The following is a 25,679-nucleotide window of genomic DNA, read 5'->3' on the forward strand; positions in this document are numbered from 1 at the left end:
TTGTTATTTATCTTCGATTTTTCTTCGTTCTTATCTGGGGTGGGAATGTAAGGGGTAAGTATTTGGGGAAATATTCAGCAAATGAGGGTCGATCGTGCATGACAAATATCAAGGTTATAATTATACGAATATCATAATTTCAATAATAAACATGTTGAATATACGAACAAAATACAAACATAGAACTGAAAATCATCTCATTTTCATGGTTTAGGCCTAAACAAAACATATCAAATATCGTAATTCCTTATCATTTCTAATTCGAATCATTACAATGTATTATAATTCTACAGTTTAATAAGAAACTCTATTCTTCTTCTCTTTATGTTATCAAAAAGAAGAGAGGTGCTTCGGGAGAGGATAATAATAGCTTGCCTGCCATGAACCAATCCAAATGGAATGCATATTTAATTCCACGTTGGAATCCACAACGGAATATATTTAAAAAGTTTAATGATAAAATTTTAGTATTGTAAAAAAATTAATGGTAGTCAACATAATTAAATAAAAATTAAATACAGAAATATTTTATTAAAAAATGTGAAAAATTACATATAGCCTGCTATGATTCGCACCAACCCAAACGGCTACATAGTATTTTGAATACTTCACAGACAGGGTCCGAAGACCAGCCCGAATGTGCTATATATATATGTTCCATATAGCCATCCCTCCATATATTTCGTTGTAGGGATTCCTCGAAAAATGAGAATAAACATAATAGAATATTACAGCCATTAATTACATATTAACGTTATAATTCAACTATGCAGTCCACATATAAGCACATATATTTTCGTTATTAATAGTGTTCGAGTTGTTAGATTGTACAAACATTTAACTTTTGATTTGTGTTTGATTTCTTTACAAACACTTTTTCAAGAGATTAAGTCGCACAAAGCTTACTCAATGCGGTTAATTTTACTAACATAGTTGGTAGATTATTGCGTTAGCACGGAAATTTATCGAGTGTGCACCAAAATCCGGAATATAATGGGTCCAAGTTCTATAGTATTTTAAAAAAATCGTATTATCTTATTACATTAATTTGAAAACTATTAGCCAGCTGTCAGCAGAGAAGCCAGACGGAAGTCATGAAACGGAACTGAAAATGAAAGTTTAAAGAGTTGAAAACTTGCAATGTTCGATCGTGCCTTCCTCGAAATAAATTCGCTAACTTACCCGCAACACAAGATATTCAAAATAATCGAGTTTTTTATTATCTATTTATTTTTATGAAAATGTCACATTTCATGTCTTAATCTCTGTATATATTCACTAATTTGTCTCGTGTTTGAATTAATAATGTATATAAATATGTTCGATTAAGGACAGCACACCGATTTTCCTCTATAAATATGTTCGATTAAGGCTTAATTGGCTCGACTTGGCATGCCAACTAGAATGATTTACTAAATATATTTGGTAAACTCTAAGTACAACTCCTAATTTAATGGTAATTATTATTGTTGGAAATTTAATGGATGTAATGATAATTAACATTTTAATTATCACTAGATTAAAACAAATTCTAATCCACTGCAGTTATTACAGCATTGAACATGTCTAAGTAAATCAATATATATATATAGAGTTATGTTTCATGTGCACACTTATATAAGTAATGATGAGATAACATTCAACCATTAGATATGATGAAACATAAAAAAAAATTGAACATCCAATAGATAAGTAACACCGAACATTCAATAGATAAACAACACTTCATCGTTGCATATATATATATATACACACATATATATATATATAGATATAGAGAGAGAGAGAGAAAGGTGCACAGGCAGCGCTTAAAATTTCGAGAGAGAGGAATTTAAAAGAGAACATACGCGTTTCGGAATATGTCAACTTACTGTAGAAGATCTTTCCTTGACTAAATATTGTTTCCAAATATTAATTTTCTTGCCAAAAGTTGCCCTAATTAAGTTATAAATTTCCTCGGTTAAATTATAAATTTATCAGTAAATTACACAAATTAATCTTCTCAAACTCTCGTTTATTCTTAGCCAAAAAAGAAAGAAGACAGAAGAATCTTCTTGATCTCATAACTCATAAGATAAAACAATAATTGGACGTCATATTATGACAAATGGAGTTTCATTAATTGTCGAGCGGAATATGCTAAACATATTAATTTATTAAACTTCCCCACCGAAAAAAAAAAAACTAGCTGTATGCAGTTGTTTCTGATCCCTTCTGCCTGTGATGAACCCTTAGGAAAGCATGTCAACTATGGCAGGCCTAACATTTATATATATCCTTTCCTTGATCAACAAACAGAAACATAAAGGCATTCAAAATCCTAAGTCTCCAATCTTCCTATACGCTATCTTTCCATCAAGAATATATAAAAAAAAATGCTCAGGCTTTTAGTGGCCGTGGCCTTCCTATTTGGCGCGGCAGCCGCAGGTAATTTCAGCAAAGATGTCACCATTACTTGGGGAAATGGAAACGGTAAGGTACTCAACGGGGGGCAACTTGTATCCCTGTCCCTTGATAATTCGACTGGCTCCGGTTTCGAATCCAATGACCAGTTCTTATTCGGAAGATTTGATGTGCAAATGAAGCTAGTGCCCAACAACTCAGCTGGCACTGTCACTACGTTTTATGTAAGTTTAGTCTTTTTTAAAAAAATGCGAATATATTTTAAGTTCGAGTACTTTTGGTACGTCGTAACATGAAAGGATCAATTCAATAAACTTTGTGCAGATGTCGTCTCAAGGAGATGCACATGATGAAATTGACCTGGAGTTCTTGGGCAATGCCAGTGGACAGCCTTATACTTTGCATACAAATGTATTCGCGAAAGGCGTAGGAGGCCGGGAGCAACAGATCCGGCTTTGGTTCAATCCAACGGCGGCATTCCATACTTACACCATTCTTTGGAACTCGCAACGCATCATGTACGTAAGCATTATACACACACACAAACACATTGTACATTTCAGTTAATGTTTTATACAGAAAGATTACATGTATAATATATCTTACACGGTTTCATTTTGTGGTTAGTATCTTGGTGGACAACATCCCGATTAGGGTTTTCAACAACAACGAAGCAAAAGGCGTTCCATTCCCCAACACCCAGCCCATGAAAGTGTACGCGAGTCTGTGGAACGCCGATGACTGGGCAACACAAGGCGGGAGGGTGAAAACCGATTGGTCTCTGGCTCCTTTTACTGCATACTACAGGAATTACAACGCCAATGCCTGTGTTGTCACCGCGTCCGGAAATTCCTGCGCAAATTCCAGTACCGTAGGCAATCAGGCATGGCAGACGCAGGGTTTGGATGCTAACAGCAGAAACAGGATACGTTGGGTGCAGGATAAATATATGATCTACAACTACTGCACCGACGCCAAGAGGTTTCCAAATGGTTTTCCGAAGGAATGCAGACTCCCAAGGTTTTAGGGATGGAAGCACAGCACAGCCGCCGCCATTGCTGATTGATCAAGTTCTATTTGCCTTGTGTTTATTTTTAATTGATTAATGTATATTTATTTATTTTTTGCCTTCAATTAATGTGAAAAATTGGAGTACTGAATAAATTTTGGTGTTTAAAATATATGGTTTTTTTTTTACCAAAAAAATTACTTTCTTGAATTCCTGTTGTTTTGGTGTAAATGTACCACATTTCGAATTGTGTGAAAACATATTTGCATTGTATGAGGTCATGATATCATTCAACTATTGAAATTTATCAGGGGAAATGGACATTTTTGGATCGTAGTTTGCACGTTTTTTATACGTGTTCTTTTATTAGTTAAATCACAATTTTATTTAGTTAATTCGTCGACGATTTTCAGTGATACATAATTAATTTTCAATATCATATCAATGTGCTGATAAACAAGCTCGAAATTTTAAAATATACGAGTTATGTGACCAAAAATATATTTTTTTCAGTTTATTAATAAAAAGAATATAGTTTCCCTTATATTTTCAAAATCGAGATATATATATACTCACTAATTTGATTTTTTTTAAAAAAAATCATGTTGAGTCAAGTTATTTACATGTTTCAAAATCCGCAAAATGAGATAATTTATTAATTGTGTCAGTTTAATTCTGAATAAATAAAATGTAGACTGTAGGCTCATTAACGGTCGGTTTACCTTGATGGTAACAAGTTTATCATCAACTTGTTTTAAATTTATTTTTATCGTCTCGTGAGTGCTGGCTTTGACAGTGGTACGTACGTATAATATTTTGAATCTAAAAAACATAGAATTCTCTCAATAATCGACGTTGGATCGACGGTCAGTTCTTAACTTTATTTTTCAAAAGTTGGTCTCTTGTTAAGTGTTTTCACGAATATTTATCTGTGAGACGGGTCAACACTACTCATATTCACAATAAAAATAATACTTTTTCATGGATGACTTAAATAAGAAATCCGTCTCACAAAATACGACTCGCGAGACCATCTCACACCAATTTTTGTCATTCTTCTTCAATATCTACACATAGAATTTTTTCAATAAATAATTACTTATTTTTTATTATGTAAAAACCAGCAACAACTAATATTTTATGAATATTGTATAAATTTACTGACCACGTTGGTTCATTTGTGAAGATCATGTTGACAGGAGAAATTAAACTTCTAAACATTAAGTATTTCATTAATTTGATCACCTTCTCGAGAAAATGAATAATTACTTTATTAATATTACTTGCTCAGAGTACGCTTCATATACTCTTAACAATATTTTGGTCCGAATTATGAAATCACAATCCAAATATTTGATTTTAAAAAAAAAAAATTGAGGGAAGGATAGATAAACTTACCAATGTGCAATGTGATTTACTAGTTAAAACAAAAACTTGTGTGAGACGGTCTCACGGGTCGTATTTGTGAGACGGATCTTTTATTTGGGTCATCCATGAAAAAGTATTACTTTTTATTGTGAATATTCGTAAAGTTGACACGTCTTACAGATTAATATCCGTGAGACAGTCTCACATGAGATTCACTCACTTGTTAGGGCACCCAAATTGGTTGGTTAATGGGTGTTAATAACACCCATTAATTTTCGCCCACCAATGTGGGCGCAAGAATTAATAATCTTGGCTGACATGGCAGCCAAGAAATTAATCAGAATGAACGGCGTTATTTCGAAATTTGCGACGGTTTTTCGTAAACCATGGCAATTTTGAAAAACCGTCGCAAAGTGAAAAGCGTCGGTTTTTTTAAAAAAAAAGGACGCTATGTGCGACGGTTTTTTAACACTCGTCGCTATGTGCGACGGTTTTTCAAAAACAGTCGCTAATTATCACCAACGGCTATTTTCAAACGGCAAAATTATGCACCAACGGCTATATTCGAAATTACTCACTATATATACTAATCAATTTCTACAAATTCATCCCACAACATTTATCTTTTCATATTTTTAAGCCAAATGGGTGACAATAGTCAGAACTCACAAAACCGACCTCGATTTGTTTCTACTACACAATATCCACCTCAATTTCCAAATTGGCCGTTTGTTTCAAATATTTGCTTAAGGAATACGAAGTCCTTTCGAAAGACACTTCACAAATGACGCCGGAGCATCTTATAGTTCATGAATATCTGGGTGACCAAATTAGAGAGAAATTGAATATGTAATTTTCGATTGATGTAATTCTCTTTTCAATTATCGTAATTCGTTTTCTTTGTATTTTGTGTTTTTTTTAAAGAGATTGTGTTGAATAATATTTTAAATAAAAGAGTTCAACTTTTTTTTTCATTTTTTAATAATATTTTAATGAATATTGGAATTAAGTTATTTTTAAATAATAATACTATTTATTTTTAGTAATATTTGTTGTAAAATTTTAAAAATATTAGAAAGATATTGGAATATTAAAAATAAAAAAAAATGAGTAAGTGGACAGTGGGACCCATAAATAATGAAAGTTGAAATTAAATGAATGTGGATGTGTGTTAATAATGGGGAAGTGTTAATGTAATGAATATGTGGCTCGTGAACCCCATCATTTTTTATGAGATAGAGAGTTATTAACATGGATTAATTTCGACGGATGCGGATGCCTTTAATGTGATTTGTAGTTTGTTATGTTAGTCAGAGCATATCTAATGATAAAAATTACGGATTCTCGCTTCAAATAACAAAAAGGAGAAAGATACCCGCTCAGAATTTTTTTAAACGATTTTTATGCTCTTGCAATATTAATTACCTAAGTTTGGTTTGAGAATCGATTCCGTTGCTATATATATGAGAAAATCCACTTTATTAAATTTAAATCATTTTTACTACCTAACTTTTGTATATTGGTTAAGATTTTTTTTCGTAGTATTTGTAAATGTTAAAAAAAATTATTATAGAATTTTCTTTTACAAATCTGGATTACTTTTTTTAAAAGTAATTGCGAACATTATCTTTATAATTCTCAAAACACAATTCAACTATATATATATATATATATATATATATATATATATATATATATATATATATATATATATATATATATATATATATATCACATATTTCTTTACATATTATTTTTTTCTCCTACTATTTCAATTTAAAAAATAATAACTTTCATTTTTTAGAAATAAACTATTTCATTTTATATTCTCTCCTACTATTTCAATTTAAAATAATAACTTTCATTTTAAAATTTTGAAAAAACTATATAATTGCCTAATTTTTTAATAAGCCCATGAATAAATTGCGACGCATCAATAAGTGCTTGTATGATTATGGTTTTATTATTAATTTTGTTTATTTTCGTCAGTTTTTTTTTTTTTTTAAATTAGTGGGTGAGATAGGCTAGGATAGTTCTTGCAGTTTAGATAAAATAGGGGTCATATGTTCACGATTGGCAATGGTTCGTCTCTGGAGTGAGTATCATGTGAGACCGTCTCACGGATCATAATCTTTGAGACGGGTCAATCATATCCACATTCACAATAAAAAGTAATACTCTTAGCATAAAAATTAATATTTTTTCATGAATGACCCAAATAAGATATCTGTCACACAAATACGACTCGTGAGACCGTCTCACATAAGTTTTTGCCTCGTATCCGTTATGTCTCAACGTGAACCAACTTGCCCACTAAATGCAGAAAAAGGCGTGGAATAAAACGGTGATAGGGTAGTAAGAAATTAGGTACAATTTGGCTATCAGAATAGAATTGAAAAGACCAAACTCAAAACAAACCAACCATTACCCTTGTAGGAAAGAACTATGTACGTATTATGCATAAAATAGTGTATATAATAAAAATTTCTATATTTTTTTTTACAATTCAAAATAGTAATTATGTCATTTGATGTCAAATTCTTCCTCAAGTTAGTGATTATGTGGGATGGTTCAAAGAAAGGCCCCCCACAGCCCAATCAAGCAGCTTCGTGGAGTTACGTTGGGGATTTATGGGCAATTATTATTTGGTAATAAATACCAGATTTTTAACGCGTTCCAGGCCAATCCAGCTCTTGGAAAACGGATACTCCATACACAGCTGGCCCCGACCCTTTGCCACACCCACTCAAACGTCTCTACATAAATATGCAACTTCATTCATCTCACAAACACCTCAACCTTTTCCAACATTCTTATCTGACGATCTCAAATTTAACCATGCTTCTACTTTCCATCTTCGTGGCTTCTTTCTTAACTGCTTCGGCTGATTTCTACCGGGATGCTGAGATCTCATGGGGAGAAGGTCGTGGCAAGATTCTTGAAGGTGGGCGTGTCTTGACATTGTCCCTGGACCAGTATTCGGGCTCCGGGTTCCAGACCAGGAATGAGTATTTGTTGGGACGGTTTGATTTACAACTCAAGCTTGTTCCTGGAAATTCTGCCGGAACTGTCACCACATTCTTTGTAAGTCCTGAATTAGTAGTCATTCCCTTCTCGCTCAACATCAGATTTTGTTCAACTTATCTAACTCATTCATGTTTCTATCACTGCATAGTTATCATCTCAGGGTGCGGGGCATGACGAAATTGATTTCGAGTTCTTGGGAAATTCTTCTGGAGAGCCATACACGGTTCACACAAATGTTTATGCACAAGGGAAAGGAGACAAAGAACAGCAGTTCCGCCTCTGGTTCGATCCAACGGTGGCATTCCACACATACTCCATCGTCTGGAATTCCCAACGCATAATGTATGTACAATGAAACTAGTTAGAATTTATATTTGTGTAACAAAGCTTCAGAATTTCTTATGTAACAATTTTTGTTACTACAGATTCTTGGTGGACAATATTCCTCTCAGAGTATTCAACAATAACGAAGCAATCGGTACTCCATACCCGAAAAGCCAAGCTATGAGAGTATATTGCAGCTTATGGAATGCAGATGACTGGGCTACACAAGGTGGCCGAGTCAAGACAGATTGGACTAAAGCTCCATTTGTGGCGACTTACAAAAATTTCAACATTGTTTCTTCGAAGCCTGGGGATTCTTTGAATAATAGTCAGGCTTGGCAGACTCAGGCATTAGATGCCAATGGAAGAAACAGATTGAGATGGGTTCAACAAAAGTATATGATTTACAATTACTGCACTGATACCAAGAGGTTCCCTCAGGGAATCCCCGCTGAATGCAAGAGCACAAGATTCTAAAGCTATAATCTTTCTTTTTCTCATCTGTAATTTAATCTACTGTTCACAGGAATTCGTTATTCTTTCGTTATTTCATTCAATGTTGCCTTTTCTTCTGAGGATGATTTTTTTTTTTCAAAAAGGTATATTGATAAATATTATACTTTTCCGGTTCATTTTGCCACTCATTATCAGCCAAGATCCCCTGATATTTTTCCATTATTCTTCAACAAACGGAATACTTGGAAGGAAATCAAGAAACAGGATGAACCACTAACATTACTCACATATACGAAAACTAAAAACCAAAATGGAACAAGGAAAATAATTGAACGATAATGAAAAGCTAAAAAAGCTCCTTTTTTTTTATCAATCCCACCTTCTAAAGGAATTTCAATGTGCTACAGTAGTGTCATTAAGCAACGCGGACCAATGGCTTCATTCCCCACGAGAATGATAATATATTTATCAACCCACATCCTTAATAATGAGCCTACTAACTTCTATGACACGGTTGAGACACTACGAATCAGTGAACAAAAGAATCCCAGCCATTTCAAGACCTGGAAAATGAGAATTACAAACAATGAAAACAAAAGTTAAATTCCGTGCAAGAAGTTACACAGTTAACGGGCTCAGCAAGTTATCAAAACTAGCACAAAAGAACTCATAAAAAAATATTTAAAAAAAAAGAAGAAGAAGCGAAAGAAAAGAGAGAGACAAGTGATTTCGATTATCCTAGCCAACTTCTAAATGCATAACTTGGGTTCAAAACCCGATTTGTGCTAAAAGCTCGAACTCAGGAAAGTATGACATGCTTTTGCAATTAACTCATTGACAAAAAGCAAATTATGCGAAAATATAAGAAAACGGTGACGATTTGAATGAAAAAATCTAACAAATTCGATGGCCTGTTAATTCCTCAATCTTTCTCCTACCTTACGAAACTGAATTGATCAGGCAACAATTCCATCTCAATTATCATCAACACCACCAAAACAAAGATTCCTCAGGTCTAATGCAATAAAATACACATGAAGATAGATAGAAATGTTAAAGATGCATAAAACAAAAAAGACTATGTTTGAATAATGTTAGAGAAGACTGGAATTCAAGATTTCCAAGTATTTCGATATTTCAACAATGATAAGTTCAAAATATATTTGTGCCATAACGCTGATACCATGTATATAAATTCAGTGATTCTTTTTGTTGATAAGAAATTTACATGGAGTGTTAAACTTTGTAATCCGTGAATACATGAATAGAAGAACATCCTCAGTTAAATGCATTGCCTAAAATAGGATTTTGCCTTTGACTAACTTGAAAAATACAATATATGAAAAACCGTCTTAATTCTTCCAACATTGCAAAATACAACTCTACCAGAGAACTGCCAAAAATTACAGGCACGTGTTATATATAAACGAAAATCAACATTATACTGAAAATAAATTTTAAAGCGGGAGATAATGCTTAATCAAATGTATTCTCCATAAAAGATAAATATACATATATATATATATATATATATACAAAAAACAATGATTTGACAAAAGAGATGTATGTTAAAAGCGTTTTTACTTCATAGTTTTTTGGTACAAATCTTTCCTTCCTAAGAAAAAAACGATAGAAAATGTCAGTATATAGACATATGAAAAAAAAATCGATTTTCTCAAAAGGATCAAATGTCACTAAATTAAAGTTTCTAATCACCGGAAACATAAACTAAAAATAGCAAAAACTTGATTTGTCATGGAAGGAACAGAAAAAAAAAAGAGGGATGTCAGGAAAAATGATACTCAGGTTTTACATCAAAGCAAATGCAAAATCTATTTTCCCAATAAACTAAAAAGATATCCCTAAAAATAAAACCCATCAATGACAAGAACAAATATAAAAAAAAAATCTGTAATTTTTGCAGAAATTAAAATAAAAAGTAAAACCCGTGTGCAAAAAAGTATACCCCGTATAAAGCCATGGCGGAGAGCTGAAGGCTTGCGTGGGTGGCTGGTTTGACAGAAGGGGAAAAAGAAACTAAAAGGATACAAGCAAACACAGGGTCGGGTCTTTAAAATATAATTTTCTACTAGTTTATTATTTTTATTGCAAAGACAGGGTCGGGTCTTTAAAATATAATTATCTACTAGTTTATTTTTATTTTTATTTTATTTGAAATGAGCCTCACTTTTTAAATTTGATATAAAAAAGTGATTTAAAAGATATCGTGATCTTTATGCAAGTTTGTTAAAATAAAATCATATTTTGACTTCTAAATATGAACAATGTGTTTTTGTACAACACAATAACTTACCACTGTATTATATTATGTTTGATTGAATATTTATGTAAATAATTATATACATATTATATATGAGTCGAGTTTTTCACATTTGAAATGAGTCTGGATTGTTTGTGTCGAGTTTTTCTTATTTCAGTCGTAGTTTTCATATTTGAGTCTAGCATGATTCAAATTTTTCATAATGGGATCGACATTTTCATATTTGGATCAAATTTTTCATATTAAGATCTAGTGTTTCATATTTGGCTCAAAATGTTCACATTTGGATAGTGTTTTCACATTTGGATCAATATTTTCATATTTGATTCGAGTTTTACACATTTAGGACAGAGTTTAAGGTCAATTTTATGTCTGAGTTCAGTTTGAGATAAAAACTTTATTTTTATTAATTCAAGTTTGTATTTTTATGAAAAAATAGTTTCGATTTAGAATTTAATTGACTTCTAATTATCTCATTTACCGACACCGACAGTGCCTTTATTTTTTTTTCTACTTTTTAAATTAAAAACCCAGTATCCATTGTCTTTTTCTTTGAACTTTTTTACACTCCAATGCCAATCTGAATAAATATTTAAAAAAAAAAAACATATTCATTGCTCGAAGATGGTATTAAATATTAATGTGGTTTTTAGGTTACATTAGAAAATTATATTCGTTTTCGTGTTCATGAATTGTTATTTTTAATCGATATTCGTTAAAACTATCGAACAAATAATGTTTCGTAAATCGTTTGGCATTTTATTTCTCCAACATAAATATAATAAAAACATAAAAAAACATAAATATATAAGTTATTGTTCGGCATTTTATTTCTCTAACATGAATATATAAGTTAAACTTCAAATTTTATTTTAAGATATCGACGCGTCAAAAAAAATAACAAAATATAATGTATAAAAGTTGACTTAAAAGGTGTATATTATTATGTTAGTTATCTCACATCGATAAGATAAGATCTATAAGAGTTTCATATATAGATTTGGACAATCTGTCCATCTTGAAAGAGTTTTTAGGGTTGAGTTAGGTTCAAGTTCTAATTTTAACATGGTATCAGAGCTAAAGTTCTACTGTTATGTGTTGGATTGTTCATATTTGGACACCCGTTCTGCCATAATTGAGTCATTTGTAAATTTCACGCTCCAGATGTTCATTCATGAACGTGAGAGGGTGTTTTAGTTGTCTCAATTGGTTAGATAAAATCTATGAGAGTTGCATATATGAAATTGGACAATGAGCTAGATTTTGAGATTGAGTTAGGTCTAAATTTCCATCTTAGTCTTTGACCACCGACAATAATGCTATTGTTTTTTTTTTTTGGATAAAACATATTTGTGTTAATTCTGTTATTGCTTCAAACTACAGTAACTTGTAATGTTTGATAACCATTTGTCACCCCCTTTTTTTTCCCATGAGATTAGATGTACGGAAACTAAAACTCATATATTACATGCTGCCTCAAATTCTTGAATCACTGAACATTATTACTAGGATTGAAGCACAATAATGCAGGAAAATCTCATCACCATTTGATTAGAACAGAGTTAGCATAACTACACAAGCATCAATTTTTTTAGGCAAGAAGAAATTAGCATATGAATGGCACTGCATCATTCCAAAAGAACCACAGAAAACTTGGAAACTCGAGTGGTTGAATCCGGTTCTAACAAGTACCTTAAAGAAAAGGAGCCTCAAAACTGCATTACCTAAATCAAACGTAGTAATGTATGTAGTGAATTTTATTCCACAACATATTCAATACACATAAATTTTTAAAGCAAGACAACATGTTTCTCGAGAACTAGCTATAGAACAAATAAAACTGTCAACTAAGTAAACCAAATTTCTTATTAAAGAAAGAAATCGAAGTTAGCAAAACCATGAGGAACGACTAAGCAAAATTGAATCTTCTCCACTCAGCTACAAAAGAAAGCCTTCTCACCTCTACGACTTTGAAATGTTAATTATACGTGTGAATCATTGTTTCCTGGCAGTATGTTTAATGTAACAGATGACCCCTATCACAGCTACGGCAGCAAAGGTTGAGCCTGCCACCACCACCCACTCCTTTTGCTTCAAATTACCAATAAATCCATTCCTTCCAACCCTGACTGCAGAGTTTCCACTAATAACACTAGAAACATCATCCAGAACTGCACTTTCCTTCATTATAAACTCGTTAATCACCTCTTCTCTTTCACCCACTCTACTCTCTAGATCACCTATCTCCACCTTCATTTTCTCAGCTGTCTTCTCCAAATCATTCTTCAACGTCTCCAAAGTCTCGATTCTTCCCACAGTCGACTCCAAGTCGTTGACTTTCTTCTTCAAACCCGAGATACACTTTTCTTTTCCCTCCAACTCATCCCTAATACTGCTTTCCACTCCCTCCAAATTCTCAACTTTCAACACCAACAAGTTCCTCTCTTTCTGCAAGGCCTCCAACTTAACATCTTTTTCCTTTTCCCTGTCTTTCATCCCTGTCAAATCCCTCTTCAAATCGGATAACTCGATACTGGACTCCTGCAAATCGCTCATGGTAGAAACCAAATCATGCTGCAGTCTTGCCACCTCAGCTTCCAGCTCTGCAGCTCTAGCTACCACTGCTCCTAAAGCCTTATTTTCCGACTCTGCTTCAGCAAACTTGTTTTTGAGTTCCACATTCTCATCTCTTAACACATTGACAGAGTCCTTCAACTCTTCGATCCTCTGCTTATATTCCATGTTCTCCCGTGCAATTTCATTGTTTTCTTGCTTAAGGACATCCACCTTCTGATTGAGCCCTGAAGTTTCCGACGCATCATCCCCGGTAATTTCCAATTCCGGGTCATCGTAAATTTCCCCATCGATCGTCTCATCTGCCATTTCTTATCCCTAAAACAGGCAAAAAAAAAAAGTATCGAAATTGAGTCAAGATATAAGAAAAAATTCCAACTGTAATAAATAAATAAAAAACTAAAACATTCGACGAGATTACAGAGCTCGATGATTGTCCCCTAAAACGAAAAACTAAATAAACAAAAACAGCATTCCCACTTCAATTTAAGCTAATAGCGAACCTCAACCAAGATCCCCAGCACCGAAGCAAAGGGTAGCATAACCAACAGCAATACTTGCGTCAAATCGCCTTTGTGCAAAATCGCCAGATTAGGGGTTGGGATATTTTGCTGAAGCGAAGTAGCCACGGTTCTTTCATAAATGTTCGTAGCGCGTGCTAGAAAGTACGGTGGGCTTAGGCCTGCAAAATTAAATCATAAAATCCAATTAATATAAAGGCCCATCATTTAAACTTTAGTGGACTGAAGCCCAATTAATGCCGAACTTCAAAATAATGCTTATATCCCATCAAAATTTGGAACCACTTCCAGTTTCGTCGGCACAAAAATGAGATTTTGTTTGTTTATCTTATAGGTTCGTTTGATCAATGATTATATGTTCGATTATTATAATTAATATTTTTTCGGATGAATTTATTGTACAAATCTTATCTAACTAGTGCAATTTCCCGACTACTACGTTAGTCTAATGGTTGATAAGTGTACATCAAATAGTAGCAATTGCAAGTTCTCGTATCATAAAAAATGAAATTTTGTTGTATTTCCGAATCCTTTTTCCTCCATTGTTCTTAAACAATTGTTGACCCCTAAATTCAGTGGATTGTACATATATAACAACGAATAAAATGTTTCCTTCGGCCATACTTATAGGTTATATTTGGATTTATGCATTTCAAATCTATCTATTTCATATATAATCTAATGTATTTTTGTAGTGTTAGGGAAATAAGACCATGACATTCAAATTCACTTATTGCTTGTTTAAATAATGTTTCATATTAATTAAGATGGATTTCAAATTCACCCAATAATAGAGGCACTTGAAATTCATTATACTTTTTTTAACTAATATATAAATAAATAAGATATTGATGTAAAAGTCATCTATTATTTCATTGTTGACTATAAAACTATAATCGAAATATATGGATTTCAAATTCATCCATCCAAATGTAACCATACATTATGAACTAAAATTATATAATTTTATAATAAAATCTGTTGTTTTAAATTGTAGTTTTTCTGGTTGTAGGTGTTTATGTAATCACTCTGTTTCTAGAACACCGGGACAAGTCGGAAAGGGTCCTTCTCTGATAATAATTTATTATATTAATTTCATTCGTTAGTTTTTGTAAAAAATAAAAAATAAAAAAAAATAACATTAATATGAATATATAACAGCGAAAACACTTTGATACCTCATGACTGAGCCAATCATAATCGAGCCCACATCGGATCGTGGGCCCGGTTCATCCTTAACCAAGGTTTAAGACTCATGACAGGCCCAGATATTCTCCTATAAATACCATGTTTGAATGTCCAACTCATTCATATTCTCTATATTATTTTTCAGCAGCACTCTTAATTAGCTGCTCTCCACTTATATCATCAGTCTCTTACTTGAACGTCGGAGAGGCTACGCCGGGACACTCTCCCGTCCACTTTCTAACGGTCTTCTTCGTGATTTCAGGCTCAGAGCAAATTTGAAGCATGCGTTTGGACTAGTGTCATTTGCTGGAATCGAACCTTAAATTTTTCAGTGAATATCACACTTATTTAAATAAAGTGCACAACCATGTTAACGTTGTTTTTTTTCATCTCTAGCTATAGCGATCACGCGTTGCATGTATGTCTAGAAGATCGTTTTATATAAGTATTCTTGTTTTAGAAGAATTGAAATTTTTACAATTTTCTGGTTTTTAATAAATTTTTAATTATTATTTTTTACATAAATTGAGTTATTCATGCAAAAAATTAATAAAAAAATTAAAAGGCTAAAAAAATATAGATATTTTCAAGATTCTAAAAATTACATTAAACACTGTTTTATTTCTATTATGACACAAATATATATAATAAAATATTAGATTACTCATATGCATGCAGCAACTATGTTTTTTTAGTGTAAAACTTGTAATATTATTATATATGTTAAAGATCCAGAATTACAAGATTTATAAACCAACAAGAGAAATCCCCTTGTTAATTTCGATACAAAGGAAGTGATGGAGGAAATAACAAAAAAGCCAATAAATGTTCAGAGGCATTTGCCGTTCACCGAACATGCATGATTTAGTGATAATTTGTTGTGTTGATCAATTAACCCTCTAATATCTATTAATTGTCTGATATCTATTGTAATTAGTTAACATAACTAATTACAATATTCTTGTCTGTGACGGCTTGTATGCGTGTGTGTATGTGTCGTTTTTTCACTTTATTACATTTTTTAATGTTTGGATGTATGAGTCCATTAATGCTCACACACACACACCTAGACACACACACATATATGAACGAGTCAGGTCGGGCTCCTGAGTTCTGCACATACGAAAATAAGGTTAGGAGATGCTGGAGAGTTTTTCAGCATGATCTCTCTAATGCTTGAGTCAATCCGGAGATCAAACTTAAGTGTGAAATATGCTCGTATTAAGTGAGCAAGAGAGTGTGAATATGTTAAACCGTATCACATACCTTATATTTATAGAAAGAGGTTAATTAGTTACCTTGCTGGCTAGGATTCATGCTGAGATAGAGTCCTATATGAGATAAGAGACTCTAAACACTATGACTCTATCTTGACGACGGCTAGGGCTCTCGTCTTATCCTGACTAGATTTACTCGAATCTCAGATTTATCAAGGCATTCATCTATCCATGAGAGTATCTTCATATCTTTTAGTTGTGTCGATAGTTCTGATGGGCTCGGATTTCCCCGCCCCTTTGTGAGCTTGGACCTCGATAGTGTTAGATCATGGGTTGTGAGTCCTGCTAATGTTAGGAATCGTGCGCTTGGACTCTTAACAGTGAGTTGGGACTCTTGATAGTGTTAAGGATCGTGATTCGTGGACTTGGATCCACTCTGGACTACCAATTTCAAGGGGTATCAGATTGACTTTTTTTCCATCGGCTGTTCTCTTTTATTTTGATACTTCCCATCATTTACCTTTAATCTCCCGAATTTTTTCATGAACACCAACGAATGTACCATAGCCAGCCTTAATTTAGCTGAAGGAAATGGAATAAAAACAAACGGTTTTTTTTTTTTTTTTACCATAAATCAAGATCTACACGATGTTACAAACAAAAATATAAAATAAAAAAAAACAAATAATGTTATAACTTGAAGAAAAAGCATGTAAAACAGTGGTGTGTGTATCAACCACCAAGCTTCCGTTTATTATTTTCGGAGCTTTCGACAATGGCGACAAGAAACCTCAAAGCTTCCACTTTGTACTGCAATGAAAGTATATAATCAGCAGTCTCTTCAAACAGATTCTCCACAGCTAGGGTTTCACCTCCGGGCACTATTTTCTTCAACGCCACAATCTTCTTCTCAAACAACTCATCTTTTTCCGTGGATTCTTCTTCGGCCCTCGAAATCATCTTCCTCATACGGGTTCTTCTCCTTCTTCTCCTCACGGGCCTCTCTGGCGACAGCACACCGACGGCTACGGAGGTGGAAGAGGATTCTTCGGGCGGTGCCATCCTCGGTACTTTTTCCGATATGGTTTCGGGTTCTGAGGAGCAAATAGTTGTGTTGAAATTCTTCATTAAAGAAAGAGGGAGAGAGATTAAGGATGGCGATACGAGGAAATGGAGGGGGATGGCCTTAAATTATTTGCAGAAGAAATGTCAATGACAACGAAGCTGGTCCTACCATGGTTTCTAAATACGTCCGTTTATGGTGGATAATAATATTTTTGCGCATAAATTGACATGCATGTATCAGAATTTGGCTAAAATAATTATTATTGTGGCTTATAACTAATCATTCACATTGAAAATCAAGAAATGTTATAAATTATAAGGAGAAAAAAGTCATGGCCGGGGACGAAGGGGATAATACATAGGGTGGCAGCTTGAAAAGGTTAAAAGCACATGTTATCACATGAAATTCTCGAACCCTACACCTTCCCTCCCCCATGTGCTCCCCTTATAGACTTTTAGAGCCCCACACCTCAGCCTATTCCCATAAGCCACAGGTGATAATAAAACAATCTACTTATAAAATATTCGGGTTTCACATAAAATTATAGATAATAATTAATTCAAAGAGAGGTCCATATGTATGCATTTAATTTGTATAATATATGTATATCAAAGACAAGTAATTGTGTTTCCAAGAAGGAGACAGGAGTCCGGCTGTAGAGGAAATTTTAGGGTGAATTTAGTAATTATGTGACACTGCATGAGGGCATTTAGGATTCACATTACACCACCTAGCATAGTCTATCCCAATTTTGTTACCGCCACACACGACATTTGCTGCCATTCTTTTGCCTGCTTCTTAATTTTCTGTGCATTCGTGATTCGGAATTTCTTGGATCAGTTGCCATTGATAGAAGACAAAATCTAATTTTGATTATAGGAAGTATATGTGATTGATTTATAATTCTCTAATTGAATGCCTTCACATGCACGTAGATTGAGATGGCAGAAGAAAGTTAAGAGACTAGTTTGATTTGATGTCGATGACATCTTCTCTTGCATAAAATATACATCGTTTTCACCAACTTAATTAGCTAACACTATGACGACATAATTGGGGGGCCTAATTACGAACTTTTGCTTTGTTAGAATGCATAAACTGTGTTCCATTAGCGGCTCTTTGAATTTAATTTTTCCTAAGATAATATAATATAATAACCTCATGATATATTGAACTAAATTACTCCCAACGAGATAATTATATTGGCTGCACCTTAAAAATATAACGTGCCTTCTTTATAAAAAAAATATTATTTGATCACCTAAAACTAATTATTCTACCTTCTCCAATAAATGAGCAACACAACTTGCAACGGCAAACTTGTTGCCATCTTTATTATTCAGAGTAAAATTTTCACAAGACCCCAGCCACAACTAAAAGAGACGTATCGGCTCTCACAAGAAACTATGTTTCCCCTTCTGTACACCACCAATGATTACAATGTATTCAAGCCTCCCAACAAAGGAGTATAGGTCCAAATCCACCATCCATTCAAGTTTTCACCATTCACTCAGCTTCAAACCTTCCTCTAATACATACTTGCCATGCCGTATTGAACGCCGCCAGTTTTTCTATGGGCAGTTACATTTGTAGCTGCAGCGATGCCGAGTCCACCGTAGTGAGCTTTTGCTTGCAGTAGATTTGTGTCGATACTGACGCTGTCGGGATGACTGTTGTCAACCTTGGACACTCCAGCTTGTGAAGTATGATATGGATTGGTGGAATCTATGTTTATAGCTATATCAGGAGCTAATTTAGCAGCCATGCCACAGTTTTGTATCTGTTTAGAAAGTGAAGACAAGTCTCTATGTGTCTCAGCCACAAGCCTTACTGGTTTTCCAGGCGAACTTCTTTGGTAATAGTAAGTCGAGGGAGATGATTGGGCTGAAAGGGCTGCATTTCCTACAAGATTTCTAGGATCGTATGCATCTTTGACAACATTTCCATTCTCATACAGAACAACTGGACCACGGACATTCCCTGGTTTTGCTCAGCACAGAAAGATTGAGCGGTGAACAGATTAATTCACATAATGGAACAAAACAATGGGGAAGGACTGACATTTTAAGACGTAAAATTACCTACTACGATCCTCTGTGGTGGTTGTAAGTTTCTTGATAAACTGTTACGAAACCCATAAGATTCTTCAGCATTCTGCGGATCTTTGGCATTTGCAATAGTTGCCAGCTCCTTAGGAAGCACTGTACTGGGTACAATGGTCGACCTGCATAATCAAATATTGTTTTATGAATGACAGCACAACAGGTCTGGCACGCGAAAGATCAGACATGATAACAGAAAGGTATTGCAATACGAAAAGGACACAATTGGGGGTCAACTAAAATAGGAAGAAAGAAATGAGATGGTTTCAACAGGATACATCGCTCTTACAAAATCTGCACCTGCGACTAGGCACACACGCTGTGTATAATGTAATGGTGTGTAATGTAATACACGAAAATATTGTACATATTTTGTTTCGAAATTTGGATTTAGTTATCATATTTTACAAAATGAAATATGACATGAGATTTAGTAAGACTATTTTTTTTAATGAAATATGAAAATTTTAAGTATGCTCTGGTATACTAAATAATAATACAAATAAATAACAATTCGACACATAAAATATAAATTATAATACAAAAAAATATAAATGATGAGATTATGAGGAAAAGACCGACAAAAATGATTGATGACTTTTTTAAAAAAAGGGTCAAGTTCAAGAACAAAAAAGTTTAAAGCTAAATACATGAAACACAATTTTGGAATTAAGAAAAAAGTTTCACCAAAAAACATTAATTATCAGGGAGTTTCGCTCTATAAATATTATAGATATCAGTTCATGTATTTTCAAGAATCAACACCAATCAACATCAATATCACATGCTACCCTGTTTACAACAATTTTTAATAGAAGTCGGCGAAATGTTAATTTTACTAGCCTTGTAAAGGTAGCTAACAAGCAGAACATCAAAGCATAAAGTGATTTTAAAAGACAAATCCACTACAATAAAACAGGTTAAGTTCTACATATACCTAGGAAGAGAAACGTGCTTTCTGTCGTGAGGAATCACATGGTTCACTTTTACCACCATTTTCTTCTAAAGCAGCAAATTGTTTTTTAAATTGATCAACAGCACTGCCAAGAGGCATATTTTTCAGTCAGCAACATTGATGATGAAGAGGACGGACATATTAAAGAAAGAGTTACCACCTTGGATAGAGGAAATTAGTTCTCTCAATACCATTGATGCAGTCCTTCAGCAACTGAGGATGGTACTCTAGTATCTCCCGAAATATTAACTCACGAACATGCTCCTTTGTGACCCTTCGCCTCTCAAATTCAAATTCCATCTTTGAAATTGGTTGACAGGATGGTTCTCTCTCGACTTTGGACAATCCCCGAAAGTAAGGATCACATAATGCCTGAAAATGCAGAGAAACTAAAATAACAAATGACCACAAATATAGCCAGTTTCAAAAGAGAACATAAAGTCAAAGATCAAATCTTGACGTGTGTAATGCACATAAGGGAAAGACAGCCAATTTAGAATAGACTGTGTTGAATATATCTTATAAAAGATCAGCATATCATCTAAATCCAGACTTGGAAAGAACGAGAGACTTTATCATGTTGCAATCAGCTTCAAAAATAATTATTTCGGTTTGATTTGAATGAGTTTTGGAAAATTATAGTAATTTATGAAATTTTGTAGTCTTACATGTGATTTATTTCCAAAATTACTGCTGACTCTAAAATATTAGATTTTCTAAATAATTTCAGATAAGAAGCAGGGTAGATCTGGTGTTCAAAAGATGTATGTAGACTTATGATTAACCACGGTGATGTAAAATATGTATGAATACTTATGATTTTAAAGTTCCCAAACAGGGCCCTAAATTTAAAAGACTCCATACGGAAAACTAGTTTTAGAAGAAACAGGGCCATTTGAAACCTCTTCAGCAGGTCGGACGGTCCTTAGGATCAAAAGCGAGCAGCTTCTCCAAAAGTCGAAGGGCAGAAGGATCAGCATTTGGAAATTTCTGAGCAAATGGAACAGGTTGCTTCTTTCTCATGCTTGTGAGATATCTTCTTGCCTTTTCATTTCGCACCTTAAAAAAAATACAAGAATCCAAATATCACAAGTAGGTAAGATTGCCCATACAATTTCAAATACCAGTAATCAAGATTCATTCAGAAGGGTTTAACTTATACTTACTCGAGAAATGGTATCCCTTGTAGGTGTGCCTAGAAGATCAGTTATCAAATCCAGCTGGTGAACAACATTTTTTCCAGGGAAAAGTGGCTTCCCAGTCAAAACTTCAGCAAAAATGCAGCCAATACTCCATATATCAATTGCTGCTGTATACTGAGAAGCAACCAAAAAACAAGATATATCAAGCCTTGTTACTGAGTAAGTGCGTAGTTTGATGCTATAAAACATCAACACGGAAAATACCTATAATTTCCGATGAATGTTTAAATAGGGGACTATTATGACTACTAAAACACAAGGCAATCATCACAGCTGACAACAAATATGGGATATAGGATGAGTCATGGAATACAAGGGAAACAGTAGCCATGCAACTCACATGAAATAAACATGCTTCGACCTCAGTATATCCACGTAAATTCAATCTAATGCCCTTTCAAGGAAATCAACATGTTTCCTATATGCTATAGAAATGATTTGCATAGGCATGGAAAATTATTTGTAATTTGAATTAAACATTAGGAGTAAAAGAAAAACTAGCTTATTGATCTGGAATGGGATTATGGGGTAAAGCACAGCTTTTTTACAACTTAACAGTCAATGACGACAACTTCCATATACTTCAATGGAATGGGATTATGGGGTAAAGCACAGCTTTTTTACAACTTAACAGTCAATGACGACAACTTCCATATACTTCAATCACAATGAAAAAACTAGGAATATGCAGAACTATACCTTCGAGAAAAATGAACCACACAATTCTGGAGCCCTATACCATCTTGTAGCTACGTAATCCTGTATTTATGACATAACTTAGAACTCTAAGAACCAGGCAAACAGTTGTAGTGAGTACAGAATTATTAAGGTACATATTTTTTATATTGGCATACCGTCCAAAATATCATTGTAGGCGTGTCATTGAAAGCAACTCTAGCCAATCCAAAATCACATATTTTGAGTTTACAGTTTGCATTTGCAAGAATATTCTTTGGCTTTAAATCCCGATGATAAACATTAGCTGCATCCAAAGACTTTAATCATCAGATATTTTCCCAAACTCATAACGAACAACTAACTAGCTTAAATCGCCAATCCTTTAATGAGGCTGAGAACATTCTTAACACAACATAAACCATCTCAGTTGACAATTGTCAAATTTATGGCATTTGCTGAATGCATATTACAATGACTCTAATCATCACAGAAATTCATGATTACACAAAAATCCAGCGGTCAGATGTGACAGCGAGGCCAATGTTATTATTGTTATTAGTTTTTTTTTTGTTTTTTTTATCTTCAACAGCTGAGCAAAAGAAACAAAACACAACATAGCCGAAGAACGTAGCAACGGGGGTCACCTGTGTGAATGTATTTAAGGGCACGAAGCAATTGGTACAGGAAAAACTGATAATGTTCTCTAGTCAAATCATCGTTGGCCTTAATGACTTGGTGTAGATCAGATTCCATCAGCTCAAAAACAACATAGATATCTTTGAATTCTCTTCTAGAAGGTGGAAGCATGATATGTTTGATTTCAACAATGTCTGGGTGTCGCAGAAGCCTGAGAAGCTTGATTTCTCGGAGAATTCGAGCAGCATCAGAAATGTGCTCAAAAATGTCATGTATTTTCTTTATCGCCACCTTTTCACCAGTATGGGTGTCAGTCGCTGAGCAAACAACACCATAACTTCCTTTTCCAACGACTTCCTGAATTTTATACCTGCTTGCATCACCATATTCTGAAAAGAAGTCCATTTCTGTTGAATTCTGTTCACCGAGCACGAAGAAACTTAGTCCTCTAAATATAGCATATAATTTCAGTACATGTTGAATGCTGAAACAGATGTAAGATAAGACAATTTGACATGTATGCATTAAACATGTCAATTACATACTATTTTCCTAGAGTAGGAGAACAAAGTGCCGCCGAAGCACATGCCTGAGAATTGTCAACTGACAAGAAAATTATTTAAAAAGTTGCATAAAGAGGATGCAAAAAACGTGATTAATGGAGCACTTTTTTATTTGAAGAATAAAATCCACTCACATCCCCCAAGTCCCCGAAAGATGGAAAAAATTCAAACTGGCTTGATGAAATTCCAACAGACATAACCACCAATTTTGATTAAAAAAGAGAAGAGTACTCTAAAGGTTGTGCCTTGGATTGGTTTGGATTGGCAAAATTCAAGGATTTCAAATCCACAATATATCAAGTTAAACAATTTCAACAGTTACCACACTCGGTAAAGGTGTCATTTGAAACTCTGTTAATCAAATACTTTATCAAATTAAATCTTTTCCTCCAAATCAAATTCATCAATCCAAGGGCAGCCTAAGGAAGCCAAATGCATATTTTAGTCTCATTTATATCAAAAACATTAAATGTATTGATATTCATTGTATAAATTACCTTAGCGCAAAAACATTTTCCTCATTTTTGAAGATCAAAGTCACCATGAGGGCAAAACAAACGCCCCCAATAATCCACAGTAAACAAATCTTTAAACAGGAACTGCTAGACAGGATATCTAAAAGTCAAATTCAATTTAACCCAAAACTCACAGTTAATTGAAATTCGGAATTAATGACATTATACAAGTGCAAACATTTAATCTGCATCATCTCATTAACCTAAACTAAACATTGGAACCAGGGGAATGAATCAAAAGAGAGCGAATACAATAACTACGGATCCAAAGATTAATTCAACGAAGAAAAGGCAGATGAAAGATGATTTCCCGATTTTGCAACAGAATTAGAAACCAATAAAATGAAGCAAAAAAGTACTTCACACAATGAACAAGAAAATGAAAGGAAGCGAAAAATTGTGAGACGGTCAAAAGCATTCATTTCTTTGAACTTTCATATGCAGGACATCCGCGTGAAATACGAAGAAAATCTCAATTAAACGAAATCTTACTCATGTATTTCACCAATCATTAACCAAATCCCCACAATCTCTCAATTGACCAATAGTACAATTAGCCTACAAAATGCAACACACTGTCCCACACACCTATTTGACTTTCTAAAATCACGCCAAGAGCAGCTCAATTCATAACTGCGTAGTAATAGGTAAAAATGATCATATCATCAAAAGGAAATCAGATAAACAAGCACAGTCAAATCACGAACACTAGAGCACCTCGTTTTCAGAAAATACATATATAGAACACGGAAATTAAAAATCAATAGTATTTCTTTCACTCGATTTATCTAAGAATCGATTAAAAAATCTCGAGCAAATAGCTCACTTTCTTCCGGTGATCCGCCTGCATTGTCGAGGAAATTCAAGGCCCTCAAATAATTTCCGCAGCAACCCTTAACCCCAAAAAAAATCCAGAATATCTTCAATTTTCACGAAAACAAATTCGACCACATTCTCCATCCAATTCGAATTACTATTGAAATCGAAAAGAAACCGATCCTTCATGCACCGCATCTATTTTCCTCCTTCCTCAGCAATAATCACAGAACATCAAAAACCCCACCAAGTTCCTCGACGAAAAATCACCCCCTTCTGCAAATATTAAATGCAAGTAAACGAGAGTGTGGGAATGTGTGGATCTAAAGGTACCGTTCCAGCTGGTGGGGGTGTGGGGTGTTGTCGAGATCTGTCACCGACACATAGTACAGTGAGGGAGGTGGGGGCGACGGGGTTTTGCCTTGTAAATACAGCGGATCAGTTTGTGTTTTTGCGAGTGCGCGCGCGCGTGCGCACGCACATAAAACGATGCTTTGCCAAAAGGTCTACGCTACGTATCTCAGGCAATGGCGAATATATATATATATATATATATATATATATATATATATATATATATATATATATATATATATAGTTTTGATATCCTGCACACCTACCGTGCACACCTTTGTGAGCACCTATGAGGTGTCACTCACCCATTGGATGCACAATTTTTCTATATTTCATCACATCCAATAGATGAGTGACAACTCATCGGTGCTCATATTTATTAGATTGTAATAACTGTTTTACTGAATAGAGACAATCAAAATTT

General features: G+C 33.9%; 3 protein-coding genes, 1 long non-coding RNA gene and 1 pseudogene across 5 annotated transcripts; 2 read left to right on the forward strand and 3 right to left on the reverse strand.

The window, feature by feature from the left end:
• Window positions 1-2,331: 2,331 nt before the first annotated feature.
• LOC140814379 (xyloglucan endotransglucosylase protein 1-like) lies at window positions 2,332-3,569 on the forward strand. Its single transcript, XM_073173335.1, has 3 exons — window positions 2,332-2,627; window positions 2,728-2,921; window positions 3,031-3,569. Exons 1-3 carry the CDS (start codon window positions 2,376-2,378, stop codon window positions 3,428-3,430), a joined length of 846 nt encoding a protein of 281 aa, XP_073029436.1. The 5' UTR covers window positions 2,332-2,375; the 3' UTR covers window positions 3,431-3,569.
• A 3,962-nt stretch (window positions 3,570-7,531) lies between these two features.
• Window positions 7,532-8,761, forward strand: LOC140814617 (xyloglucan endotransglucosylase/hydrolase protein 24-like). Its single transcript, XM_073173653.1, has 3 exons — window positions 7,532-7,864; window positions 7,956-8,149; window positions 8,233-8,761. Exons 1-3 carry the CDS (start codon window positions 7,547-7,549, stop codon window positions 8,606-8,608), a joined length of 888 nt encoding a protein of 295 aa, XP_073029754.1. The 5' UTR covers window positions 7,532-7,546; the 3' UTR covers window positions 8,609-8,761.
• A 139-nt stretch (window positions 8,762-8,900) lies between these two features.
• Window positions 8,901-10,652, reverse strand: LOC140814619 (uncharacterized). Its single transcript, XR_012114132.1, has 2 exons — window positions 10,554-10,652; window positions 8,901-9,150 (listed from the first exon to the last, which is right to left on the reverse strand). It is a non-coding gene; the product is annotated as an uncharacterized lncRNA (long non-coding RNA).
• A 1,936-nt stretch (window positions 10,653-12,588) lies between these two features.
• Window positions 12,589-14,105, reverse strand: LOC140814900 (peroxisomal and mitochondrial division factor 2-like). 2 transcript variants are annotated; one of them, XM_073173994.1, is made up of 2 exons: window positions 13,946-14,105; window positions 12,589-13,760 (listed from the first exon to the last, which is right to left on the reverse strand). In XM_073173994.1, the coding sequence occupies exon 2, from the start codon at window positions 13,749-13,751 to the stop codon at window positions 12,864-12,866; it is 888 nt and encodes a 295-aa protein (XP_073030095.1). In that variant the 5' UTR covers window positions 13,752-13,760; window positions 13,946-14,105; the 3' UTR covers window positions 12,589-12,863. The 2 variants fall into 2 exon arrangements, with proteins under 2 accessions (XP_073030095.1, XP_073030096.1); XM_073173995.1 differs by having other exon boundaries at window positions 13,952-14,095.
• Window positions 14,106-18,740: 4,635 nt separating this feature from the next.
• On the reverse strand, window positions 18,741-25,417 carry LOC140813625 (mitogen-activated protein kinase 20-like; annotated as a pseudogene).
• Between the last annotated feature and the right edge of the window lie 262 nt (window positions 25,418-25,679).

The sequence above is a fragment of the Primulina eburnea genome, chromosome 15, assembly GCF_022965805.1.
Source record: "Primulina eburnea isolate SZY01 chromosome 15, ASM2296580v1, whole genome shotgun sequence".
In the NCBI taxonomy this organism is placed as follows: Eukaryota; Viridiplantae; Streptophyta; class Magnoliopsida; order Lamiales; family Gesneriaceae; genus Primulina; species Primulina eburnea.